The sequence below is a fragment of the Calliphora vicina genome, chromosome 4, assembly GCF_958450345.1.
Source record: "Calliphora vicina chromosome 4, idCalVici1.1, whole genome shotgun sequence".
In the NCBI taxonomy this organism is placed as follows: domain Eukaryota; kingdom Metazoa; phylum Arthropoda; class Insecta; order Diptera; family Calliphoridae; genus Calliphora; species Calliphora vicina.
Genome location: NC_088783.1, coordinates 66065484 through 66079353, shown reverse-complemented (window position 1 = coordinate 66079353; position 13870 = coordinate 66065484). Strand labels below are relative to the sequence as shown.

The window sequence follows — 13870 nt, the reverse complement described above, 5'->3', positions numbered from 1 at the left end:
GCTTTTCTTAAGATTCCGTGTAAATTTTATCAAAATCGGTCCAGCCGTTGAGTCCGTATGGAACATACATACACACATCTGTTTTTATATATAATGGCATTAACGGTATAATGTAAAAATTAGATTTGTACACACCTCTCTGAGCACAGACCGAATATCAAAAATCTGACTTTACAGTGTTACCCGCTGGGTTATTCTGAAGATTCCCTGAAAATTTCATCAAAATCGGTCCAGAAGTTTTTTATATATATAGATGGTATTAGCGGTATAATGTAAAAATTTTATAATGCCACGCCCCTCCGCCCACAGACCGTATATAAAAAATCTGACTTTACAGTGTTACCCGCCAGGCTATTCTGAAGATTCCCTTAAAATTTCGTCAAAATCGGTGGAGCCGTTTTTGAGTTCATTCGGAACATACATACATACACACATACATACCCACATACAAACATCCATTTTTATATATATAGATAATGTGTGTAAATATTCGAATTTACACACAACATGTAGTTTTACCCTAAATATAGTAGGAGAAAAGTTACCTACTATAAATGGAGTAAATTTACAGGAAAATTTATTAGAGTGCTGGATAGTTCTCAAGTAACTTTTCAATTATCAAAATCAATTTAATTTTTTCTCTTAAACATATTCCATTAAAGAATACGTTATGAATTCATTAAAAAATACTTATCTAAACAAACAAAATTGGTTCTGAATAAATGTGGATCAAATTGGACCTAATATTTGCAATCCTATTACAATTTTGATACAAATTTTAGTTTCAGAAACTCAATAAATATGTAATAAAATCTTTATTTATTAACAAAACTTCAACATTTTTTAAATAACAAAGTGTAAAAAAACTTGTCAAAAGGTCCTAAAAATGGAGCGATAATGGCATTTTTTAAAAATTTTGCCCATAGGGTCCACATTTCCTTCGAGGTTGGGTAAATCCTTTGGGGATAAATAGAGAACACATCAAGGTTTCCAAAACTGCTTTCCGTTTTCTAATCCCAGCTTTGGGATTTTACAACATGTGGCCCAAAGTTGAACATTTTCATAAAAAATAGGTCAAATTCTGAAGGTCGTAGGGGCTTTATATTCGAAAAATAGAAAAATGTTTTTATATCAAAATGTTCTCCGTAAAGATAACTTACAGAAAAACATAAAATTGTTATATGTTCTTAAAGAAAGTTTTTTTAATAAAAAAAGAGTTAAGTCACGTTTTCGCCCAAATTTTTAAATTGAAAATCGTTTATTTTTAGATTCATAATCGATATTGCTCTGAAATCTTTTGTATATTATTAGTAATTTTGTTGTCTAACTAATAAAAAAAATTCGAGTCGATGGCAAAATTTTAAAATTCCAATTTTGAAATGCCTACAACTCGGAAATTATAAGATAGCACACTCAAGCATTCGGATGGGTAACAAAAAAAATGGCACGTGTTTAAAAATTGTACATGTCGAAGGTACCCTACTTTGAGCCACAATATCACCACGTCAAATTTTATCCCGATCGGAATATCCCTTTAGAAATGCTAGATTTATTTCCAAAATGCTTTGGTGAAGGGTTTATAAGATTCGTCAAAACCGAATATAGAACTCTTAGTTGCTTCTATACACAAATTATTATACAGCATCAATAATTCCTTTTTGCCAAATTGTTCTTGCCCTTCATTTATTTCACATGATTCTGTAAATAATTGCTGTTTTCAATTTCTAACAAAATCTGTTTGTATTGCTCTAATGCCGAATCAGTTTCAATCAATTAAAATAGTTTCTGCTTTAGCACGTGAAGTCTACAAAATATGAATTATATTTTCCTATTAGTTTTATTTGTGACAAAATTTTGTCCCAAAGTGTCATATACATATAATTTATATGTTCAATACAATAATTATTGTTTGCAAAATACGATTATAAATAGACAGGTTGCATGGCTAAAAATATAAATGCAGCAGATATGTACGAGTGTGTTTTGGTAATTGCTGACGTCCAATCATAATTTTCAATTCAATTTAGGGTAATATTTTTTAAATTTATCACCATGACAGAACTAATATGGCGAAGAATTAAATATGACATTATGATATTTGTTTTGGGTTTTTGTTTCTATTAAAATTAAAGGAAAATAAATGCTACAGAAATAAGCATTATTGGGTAACTTAAAATGAAAAAGCAAAAAGAATTTATTGTTTTAATTAGATTAAAAGAAAGAATTACAAGTATTTAAATATAATAATTTAATTAATTTTGAACGAGCAGTAAGAAAAGAGAACATCTAAAGATGCTTAAAATAGTACAGTTTAGAATTCGGAATATTATCATCAACATTGGCAATGTAATGTTCTTTTTTTATGATTCCTATTAATTAAATTAAAAGTTTACGTTATAGTGTTATGATATTCAAAGAATTTCTTTATAAATTGATTTTATAAAGTAATAAAAAAGGTGATTTAATAACTTGTTTGCTATTGAAAATTTTCAATCCTAATGAAACGGGTTCAATGCATATTTTATCAAAATCTTTAGGCTTCCAATTGTTTATCATTTATGTAATTATTTTGTACTTACCTATCATAGTCCCGACAATTAAAGCCACCCCACTGAAGAGTCCCACCCGTCTCTGGAGGTGAACAGCGTCGTTCGGCGTTGAGCCCTTCCTCTCCAACGACTTCCGCATCCCCCCGGTCCCTGATGAGTCGGTCTCTGTCGTTTCGGGCCCTTCTGGCCCAATAGAACCGTTGGTACACGTTGACCCGTTGAGCGTTGCTTTATTTGGCACATGTTGTCCTGAATTAGCCAAACGTCATAGTTTGTTTATATTTTTATTTTTGTTTTGAAAGAGTAGCACAGATATTTTTAATATGAAAAGAGATAAAGAAAGAGAGAGAGAAGAAACACTTTATTAGTAAACTTTATCACTGTTTTTGTTTAATATTTAAAACTAATATTAGAAAATTAATATTTGAATTATTTATTTTGTTTATAACACTTTCACAATAAAATATATTTTTTTAATTATATTTATTTATTTCATTTTTGTTTTGTATAATTAATTTTATTTGTTTTTATTATTATTTTTTATAATAATATTTTATCACACAAAATATTTTTAAAATTATTTTAGCTACAAAATTCTCTTTATTCGTCATTATAGATTTTTGAGTGTTTTGTTGTTATGAACTTCAAAATCAATTTTATGTATAGGTACATTTCCAAATTTGCCTGAAAATATTCAAACCTATTTTAATTAAAACCACCTTAATCAATATAAATCCTTAACTCAATTTAAGAGTTCCAAAAGAAGCGGAGGTTTGTGAGAATCCTGTGGAGTAGATATAAGCATTTTTGTACAAGTATTAGGTATTATTGAATACTTTAGAACTTGAGGATTAACATTTTAAAGAAAACACGTTTCCGATAAATTTTCAGAATAACATTTACCATAGAAACCTAAAATATAATGATATGATTATTTTGAGGAAAAATTTCCAATTCGAATTAGTGTAACAAATTTCTGGAATATTGATACCAAAGTTTTTTAAAGAAAAATATAAGATTATAGAATTTTTAGGAGAAACTAGTTCAGAATATCACTTTCTAAGAATATTATGAGGATCTCGAATATTTGATTCTGCGACCAATATTTTGATATGTTAAAATCAATATACCCTCCATCTTTTTTGATGGTAATAGATCGAAAAATATCACTCCATTTCGATCTTTTCGAAATCGGTCGATTTTAATCCAATAACTTTATGTATTTTTTCTTTGTTGTCATAGAAAACCATTGACAACTACCGATTGTGAACTCATTAGGGTTCCTACGCGGGAAAAATTTCCCGGGAATATTTTTTTGTAAATTTTCGGGAAATGTTTGTCGGGAATTTATGGGAATTTCTATATACGTTTTCTTCTAAAAGTTACAATATTCAGATTATTTGTGATGGCCAAATTTGCAGCTAATTGAATTATTCTATTATATCCATGTATTTTTTAAGTTCTACACCATTTTCAATTGTATTTCAGAAATTTCTAATTGAATTTCAGAAATGTCTAATTATATATCAGAATTTTCAATTTAGTATTAAAATAGAAAATTTATTCGAAAAAAATTGATTCGAAATCCCGGGAATTCCCGGGATTGAAAAGATTCGATGGTCTGGTCAGATTTCAGTAGCTCATAATATATTGGGCCTTTTGCTCCCACCAAATACAGAGCAGTACCTTAGAGGCTTCACATACGATTTCATACGCATTGGGTTATCGTAATGGACACATTTTTCATCGCAAATAATGATGCGGTGCATAAATGATTTCCTTTTAGAGCGTTCAAGCATCATTTCGGATATGCAAAATAGTATTTCAAGGTGTCTACGCTTCAATTCGTATGGTACCCAATTTCATTGCTTTTGGATGAATTCTGCGGCTCGCTAACGTTTTGAAATTGAAATCCCAATGATTTTGCAACAATCTTCATGGAGTAATGCCTCCAATTCTTGGTCTTCAAAACATTTTCGGATGACCTGGACGATCTTTGTCTTTTGTGCCAAAATCACAACTTCTGAACCTCACAATACCATCTCTTGCTCGTTGAAATCGATGGAACACATTCACCATAAGCATAGGTGAGCAATCGGTGTGCTTCTGCGGCACTTTTTTTCAAATTAAAGAAGTAAAGCAAAACTTCTCGCATATGACGCTTTTTTGGCACAAAATTCGACAATTTTGAAGCAAAAAAAAAACGTTGTTTACATTATAATGTTCAATAACGATGTGAGAAAAAATGACAGATATGTACCCATCAAAATGACATATAAGTTATTAAAAACCGCGTTAAAAAAGATTGTAAATCCAAATTAAAATTTAATATGGTCTATTTGTTTGTATTTTTTTTTAATATCACTTGTTAAACATATTTCACTTTAAAACTATTTTTAGATTCTTGATGTTTTCAAATGCATATAACATTTGTTTAAATACACAAAAAATTCAATGGAATATTTTTAATGTTTGAGCAATATTTTTTATATATTTAATATATATTTTTAGAAACATTTGCAAAACCACTAAACTTTTGAAATCATTATTATTATTTATTATTTTAAAACAATAATTTAGTGTATTTATAGTTAGAAGGACCATTAATTTGTTGATAGTAAATATTACTTTCATTTGAAATTTAAGATTTATTTTTAGGTTTTTAATTTTGCCTATTTTTACAGCTACAAAATATTAGATTTATTTTTTTACATATTATTTTTTTAGGTTTTCATTTTCAATTTTGAAAAAAAACTTTTTAATTTTCCGGTGTTTTGAATAAATTTGTGTGATAAAATATTAATTTAGAACTTTAATTACTAGAATTTTAATAATAAACATAATTGTTTTATTATTTCTATTCATTTATTATGAAATTATAAAACAATTTATATATGTATTTGGAATTATTTCAGGTCAGAAGGACCATATTGATTTATTTTATTTTTATTTTAAAAAAATTCAAAAATTCACTTTTATTTTAAATTATTTCATTATTAAATATTTGCTTATTTTTATATCATATTTTATTTTACGATTATTTGAAACACAAAAAATAATAATAATTTTGAAGACAGTTTTTTTTCAATACTTTTATAATTTAATTTTATTTCAACCTTGAAATTATTTATGTATAACACAAAATTTGTTTTATAATTCGAATTTATAATTTTAAAAATATTTTTTATTGTGAAATTTGTTATTGTTAAAATTTTAATTTTGTTAAGAATTTTTTTTAGAAACTTTTTTTAATTAAACTTTTAACAAAGTTTCTTTGTTATTTTTTATTTTCAAATATATTTATTTTGTTTAATTATTTATTTATTTATATTTTTGTGTTAATTATTTGTTTGCACACACACCTCCTCGATTATCTGTTGAATTATTTTTGCATGCGTTTTTTTGCAAGCAAAATAGTTGGGATATTTTATCGCGCATGGCATGGACGGATTACAAATTTTACAAATTATTTCGCCGCAAATATTCAATATCAGGCGAACGAACGAAACGATGTCTATGACAGATTTTAACAAACTGTTGTAAGAATTTTCACACACAACGCTTTCAAGCCAAAAATTCAAAAGAAAAGAACCACCAACACTCACTGGCACCAAAAAAACAAATTTGAAAATCTTTCACGTACGAGTATTTTAGGATATCGAATGGATTGAGCGAGATGTTTTCACACACAAAACCGTTAGGGGGAGAGAGTCGAAGAAAAGTTTTTCTTTCGTTACGTTCTATATTTTCGTTGTTGGTTTCTTTAAGAGATAGAGAAGATGTCTTGCTTTAAAAGTTCGTTTGATATATTTCCTTTTATTTTGCTTTCATTAACTGGGAGAATAGAACAAAAAATAGTCTCTATTACCAACCACCAAATACACAAAAACAAAATTCAATTTTGTATCTTATTGTTTTTTCTGTCTTTCTGTTTTATTTCTGCCACTTTTTTCGTACAAAAAGAATAGAGGGAAAATTTGTTGGCCTATTCACAAGAACGTGAATATTTTCATAAATGAAAATAGAAAATTTTTGTTGCTTAAAGAGAAGTAGAATAATTTGAAAAAAAAAAAAATAAACTTAAGGCCGATGACGACAATGACGTTGTTGCCTGTATGATGAAGATGATTTCTAGACAATGATTAAATTCGAATGGTTTTCTTTTGTAGGCGTCTCCATATGTAAACGGGGGGTGGAATAAAACGGGTTGTATAAGTCTTTCAAATGAAGAAAATAATTTCACTTAGTTGTTTATTATTTAAGTAAAAACTTGTAAATTAGTTTCTGTTTCATATTCTCAATTCAATTTGTTTTTTAACTTTTTAACACTTTTTTTCTCACAGTGTTTTTTTATTTATTCAAAACAATTTCTTTTTGTCAATTTGCAAATCTTTTATATAAAAAAGCGCGTGGTATGAAATATTTGTTTAATGAATTTTTAATGTTATTTTTAAATTTCAGTTTGTTTTTTTAATATAGCAAATATTTTGCATTCCATAATGGTTTTTGTACAATTGTTTTTTGTTTTTTAAATCATAATAAAAAATCTTTATATAAATAAAAAGCCAACAAATTTAATTTAACACTTATTTAATTGTATTTTTTTAATATTTCTTTTCTCATATTCACTATAGTTCAATATTTTTTATTTTTTTAATTTTAAAAATTCTTTAAATTTCCAATATTTTATTATATTTTCTTTTATTTTTCTTATTTTGCTCGTCCACTTGGTATCTTTCTGTTCAGTTACTTTTCATCAACTGAATGTGTTAATTTAAAATAATTGCTTAAAATACTAAAAATTTATTTCAGCATTTCATTCAGTTTTTCTTTACTTTATCTTGAGTACATCAGTTCTTGGTACCCTTCACTTGACTGTGTTAGAACGGGGTTTCGTATGGCGAATTAGTCATTTCGTTTGTAACATTTGAATATATTGATTTTAATTGAAATATTTCTTATTTCTTTTTAAATAAATATATTACTGAAAACATCTTTCATCAATTGAAATACATATGTTTAGGTTATTAAATTGACTGCCTATATTAATATTGTTGTAGAAAAAATATTATAAATTGCTATATTCATAGATGAAACATTGTTAATTAAAATTTTAATTTTAGCAGTTCTTGAATTAACTTTTTAATAAATCGAACAAAAACTTGATAATGATATGAAATTACTGCATGACTTCTACATACCATCTGCATTACTTAGAAGTTATCTGATAAATAAGCACATAGGTCCCAATTCAGTATTTTTGTTTGCCTAAACTCGATGTTCAAATTCTTTGTTTTAGCGATGCACTTCAGAGTAACATAATTTGTAATTTGTTAGGCTTTAACACTTTGAATATTTGAGGAGAGTTATTAAAATTATTTTGTGAAATATAATCATAATATTAATAGGCAAGTCGATTTCTTTAGACCCCTTTTACGCTCACATTACACATTCAATTTGGGCAAGAAATATACCATTTTAAAGGGATTTATTCACAGAAGTGCAGAATATATATTTTGTTGAAATCGGTTCAGTTTTTTAGGAGTTATAAGCGTTTAAAGATGTTACTAACACATATGCAAAAACGTGTACATGTGAACCTTAAGCTAAAAAGTAAACAAAGCATTGCATGTTTGTTCAATTTGTTGTTGTAAATAAATAGGAGAAACAATTAAACATTATTGATTTCGCTCTGACAAATTAAAAAAATGGGGGTAAATATGTAATTGTAGATAAGTAAATAGTTATTTTATAATTATAACGATTTTCAACGGTTTATCACTGCATGAAGTTTAACGAAAAATGGGACGGGTCGGAAAAAATGGTGAGTTGCCTCCCATACAAAGTAAATAGTTATTTCTAAATATTTTGTGAAATATAATTGCAAGATTCTTCAAACTTAGTCTAAATGGCTCTTTTATAAATTTTCATAGTTTCGCTGAAAGTGTTCGGGATTGGAATAGTGGGCGTGGCACACCCTATACAAAGTATATAATTAATTTCGAATATCTGTAGAACTATAATTGTAAAAGTGTTTAAACTTTTAGCGAATTAATTTCTTATTACTGTGCGGAAGTTTAGCTGAATATAGACGGAATTAGATTAGAGGGCATAGCACCCTAAATGGGAGAGGTCGGAAAAGGATGTGAGTCACCTCCCATACAAAGTAATAATTGCAAGGTTCTTCAAACTTTGTCCGCATAGCTCTCTTATCATTTTACACAGATTGGCTGAAAATGGTCGGGATTGCATTAGTGGTTATGGCGCAAAGTAAATAATTAATTTTGAATATCTGGAGAACTATAATTCTAAAAGAATTTAAAATCTGTATCAATCAATTTATTACCATTCTAACGAGGTTAGCTAAAAACGAATTTATTCCTGATCCCTGTTCGAGGTTTAGCTAAGCATGATCGGCTTAGTAAGAATGACCCCTCCCTTATAAAGGAAAGTTAAAGTAAAGCATAATATTTATATAAAAGGTTTAAAAATGGGTGGGATCAGAGCAGTGGAGTGGTATCTCCCATACAAAATTAGTTAGTTATTTTCGACTATCAAGTGAACTGTAATTGAGCGATTCTCAAATATTGTATGTGTTATTTTCGTATTTCCATTCATATTTTTTTAATTTTGCTAGGGTAGGGGTAGCGAAGTGCACCGGGTTATGCTAGTTAGTTTAATCCTGCAATCTAAAAATCATTGATTTAAATTTTTTTACAAACTTCGGAAGGGAATAAAACAAAAACCTCCCAATTCCTTTAAGAAAACCAATTGGATGTATGTCTTAAAAATGCGGGATTTACAATAGATGGCGTATCTTTTGAATGCAGTTTTTGTTTTTAATAACTTACATGTAATTTTGAATATCTGTCATTTATTCTCACTTAGTTATTGAACATTATAGAGTAAACAAAAAAAGTTTTTTTGATTCGAAAATTTCGAATATTGTGCCAACAAAGCGTTATATACAGGAAGTTTTGCTTTACTTCTTTAATTTGAAAAAAAAACAGGCAAGTTAAGCACACCGATTGCTCACGAAAGCTTGTGGTGAATGTTTTCCATTGGTTTCAACCTGTGAGAGATGGTTTGTGCGGCTCAGAAGTGGTGATTTTGACACGTAAGACAAAGATCACCCGAGCCAGCTAAAAATGTTTGAAGACCAAGAATTAGATGCATTACTCCATGAAGATTGTTGTCGAACCTAACAAGAGCTACCAAAATCATTGGGAGCTACTCAAGCAGCTGTTTCAAAATGTTTGCGAGCAGCAGAATTCAATTGAAGCTGAGAAATCTTGAAAGACGATTTTGCATGTTTCGTAAGTGAAGCCCGGCCAACCAGCCGAATCCACATCAATTCCTAATATCCATAGCGCTAAGGTAATTCTCTGTATTTGGTGGAAGCAAAATTGTCCTATCTATGAGATTTGGCCAGACCATCATATGGATCCTGTATCGAAGGCAACTGATTCATTTGAAGCCGAAAAACGCCCAGACAGGAAACCGTAATATTCCATCATGACAACGCTAGGCCACATGAGGTGGTTGGGAAGTTTTGCCGACTACCATTTGTATCGATCGATGTAGAATGCTCTCTCTGGGATACGCTTCACTTCAGAATAGAGTATTGGAAATTGGCTTGATTCGTTCTTGGTCTCAAAATAAGGGGATTGTTTGGTATTTATAGAGCTTTCAGTCACTTCGTTCGAACAGGCTGTCCATCTCCGATGTCCCATAGTGATGGGACAGGATCTCTTGGATGCCAAATCAAGCAAAAATAAGTGGACAGATTAAGAAGTCTTATAAATGGAAGCATCCTTATTTGCAAACATTCCTTGATGTAAATTTCGGTATTTATATAGTAGCCCTTTGTAACAAATGTTTTGCTTCTTTTGCCACAACTGCATATTGCTTGCCATCTCAAGAACTTTTTGGGAAAATTTTCTGCTTTTGAGTACTAATCTTTACTACAAGATTCCCTCGAACATCAGCAACATAAAACAAGTAAGAAAGTATGATCGGTCAAGCCAGACCATATAATACCCTACACTAAGTAAAAGAGAAAAACATTTTACTTTTAAAAATTTCAATAATTTATATATTTGAGTGAATTTCGGAAATGGTCCTTATATGGGGGCTATGACTAATTATGGACCGATCACCATGAAATTAGGTCGTGCGATTTATGTCTATATGAAAGTTTACTATGATTTATGCACGTTAAAGTAATTTTCGGAAGTGGGCATATATCGGAGCTATAACTAATTATGGACCGATCGTAACAAAATTTGGTGACATGAATTTTGTGTATATAAAACTTATTTGGAGTGGAATTTGTGGAGATACATATATAAATTAAACATTTATGACCGATAAAGTCCAATTTCGGGAGGACATTTGTATGGGGTCTAGGTGAAATAATGGACCGATTTCAGCCAGTTTCGAAATATCTTCAAAATTGCGACCTGTACTCTGCGCACAAGGTTTACATGGACAGCCAGCCGACCAGACGGACGGACATCGTTTAATCGACTCAGAAAGTGATTCTAAGTCGATCGGTATACTTTAAGGTGGGTGTTAGACTAATATTTTTGGGCGTTACAAACATCTGCACAAACGCATAATACCCTCCCCACTATGGTGGTGTAGGGTATAAATATTGACCCCAAGCAGCGAAAAAATTTCCATTCGTACGTTTCGTCATCCATTATGCAGCAGGTATATTTTTTTTTATAAAATTTGACTTCAATTTCCTTGCTCAGCCTTTGGCCTCTAATTTTTTAGTACTTTTTTGAGCCTTGTCTGTTTTTAAACGGGCTTTGGCTTTAACTTTTCGTACCAAATAGTCCAAGTACTGAGATAACCGGACTGCTTTCCAACCGAATGTGTTGGGAGCTCTTTTGAGAATGCTTTCTATTTATTTGATTTAGAAACATCATGTGGACCATTTCTTCTACCTGAACCAAGTTTTCTATCAACGGACAAGTTCTCCCGATACTATTTATTAACATTGGAATCAGTTTGACGGCAGACTTTTGAATGTTTGACCAACTTTTTTTAGAACCAAGTTGGGTTTTGTTGAAAATATTTAACACTTCTTTCTGCTCACTGATTTTAAGCAGATTAACAACAAATGAATATAATTGACATTAAACATAATAACTGACATGCTTTACAAAGGTAACTAGATCAAGAAAAAAAATCAAATAAAATACTTGGGTTAAAAGTTTTAATGAAAAACATGTTTTAAGAATTTTTCGATCTCACTGCCTGTTTCTCTAAATGCGAACGAACGTTTTCTTTCGTATTTTATATTGAAAACAACAAAAAAATTTAAAATTTATTTGTTGTTTTTAATTTAAAATACGAAAGAAAGCGTTCGTTCGCATTTAGAGAAACAGGCAGTCAGTCCTTAGTTCAGTAGTTGTCAGAAGGATGGGAAAAATTCATAGCTAACAATGGCCAATACTTTGAATACATTTATATTGTACAAATGTTTCAAAATAAAACCTAAAACTTTAAAAAAATATTTTGATATATTTTCATCTATTGGTCACAAATAGAAAATATGAAAAAAAAAATTTAAAAAAACAATATTTCAATATTTTTTTTCGTGAGTGATTTTCAGAAGTAAGCGGATCGTCCTGCAATTAAGTCGTGTGATTTGTGCAGGCGCGGATCCAGGCAGGTGAAATTTCATCCCTCTACGTCCATTTCTCGAGGCCATATCGTGCCAACAGCAGACGGACTGACATAGCTAGATTGGCTTAGAATTGTATAAGGACCCTGAATATATATAATTTTTCGTTCTACGACCATATTACAATATGTTACAAAATGAATGGCAAACTCCACTTTTTTTTAGTGATGGGTAGACAAATTGAGATAGAATTAGTTTTAAGTTTTAGTTTAAATATGTACCATAAACCTGACTTGAAAAACAGTAAAGTTAAACTCGAAGCAAATGTATTTGAGATGTACAAACTGTCTGTTGGATTTACATTGCCATAAGTCGTGAGATTAAAAAGACAATGATTTTTGGGCCTTTCAATACCTTTCTTAGGATGTTAAGTCACGGGTCTATGCTAAATCTTACAGTTATTTAAACGTTTGAACTTTAGTCATGTTAATCTAAACCTTAATTACAATTTAAGTTTAAGCTATTTTTAAGCTGCATCTCAAACAAAGATTTTAAATTTTATTGTAGAGGTGAACTTGAGCTATTCCATTTTCAAGGCTATTTAATGAAGGGCATTTAACAGGCCGTTGTAAACCGTAAATATATCAGTATTTTTTGTATTTGTTGCTTAGATTCTTTTTGATTTTTCTTTCTTTTTTTGTTTTTGGTTAATTGAATTGTTAAACGATCTCCACTCATTGCATACATATTTGTTCTTATTTTTGCCTTTTGATTTTATTTTATTTGAGTATATTTCATATATACGTATTTTATTTTATTTTTTTTGTTTCATAAATTGAGTTAATTGCTAAAGTGATTGTATACTGATCATATTTGTGGTTGCTGATCAATTGAAAGAATTTATATGTATGTAAATAAAAAATAAATAATTTTTCTTATTTTTTTATTTGTTTACATTCCTTTCATTTAATGTAAACGTTTGAGTAGTTTACGATTTGTAAATTTTGAATGAATATATATTATATACATATGTATTGAACGAATTGTTTGGGTTTAGGTCAATGATCGTGCCGGAAAGTCTAAAAAAAATTGTAAAATTATTTAGTTGTCTTCAAATTAGGGTTAGTGTAACATAGATTTTATTTCGAGTGCTAAATCGAAATCATTAGGTGTTTTTTTTAAATTTTCAACAAATTTATAAACTTTTTTTGAACTGTAGCCATATTGTTAAATTTTCCCATGTACATAATTGAGCGGAATAAAATTTATTTACTTCATATTAATAGATTATTAATATACATAAGTCATATTTCTGTAATAATGACATAAAAAACTACACAGATTTGTAGAATAAACAAATGTTACATTCTCATATTATTTTTAAAGTTTATTATACATAGTTATTTTTAAAATTATGATGACGTTTTTATTTACAATAAACTGAAATCTTTAATATTTTCATTTTAGAGACTATTTACTGTGAGCTACCTAAATAATCATGTTCTCCTTAAAAATACGTCATAAAATAATAATACCAACCAATAAATAAAGAATTGACGGTATATAATAAGACACACTGTGTAGACATATTGGTCTTGAAAAGAATGAAATCAATTTTGAGAAAAAGGGTAAATTAAATTAAAATTTGATTTTTATTATTATAAATAGAATGACTTAAAAATTC

At 29.0% G+C, this 13870-nt stretch overlaps 1 protein-coding gene across 2 annotated transcripts in view; it reads right to left on the bottom strand.

Annotated features, from left to right (window-relative positions):
- Positions 1 to 13870, bottom strand: part of sbm (sobremesa) — a 115500-nt gene that overhangs the window by 22322 nt on the left and 79308 nt on the right. Inside the window, exons 1-2 of one of the 2 annotated variants that reach the window (XM_065507411.1) lie at positions 5912 to 6166; positions 2580 to 2798 (exon numbers count right to left, since the gene is read on the bottom strand). In XM_065507411.1, coding sequence (XP_065363483.1) covers positions 2580 to 2798; positions 5912 to 5987 — 295 coding nt within the window. In that variant the 5' untranslated portion in view covers positions 5988 to 6166. Of the gene's footprint in view, positions 1 to 2579; positions 2799 to 5911; positions 6167 to 13870 lie in introns of those variants that run through there. The other variant, XM_065507412.1, reaches the window with a different exon arrangement.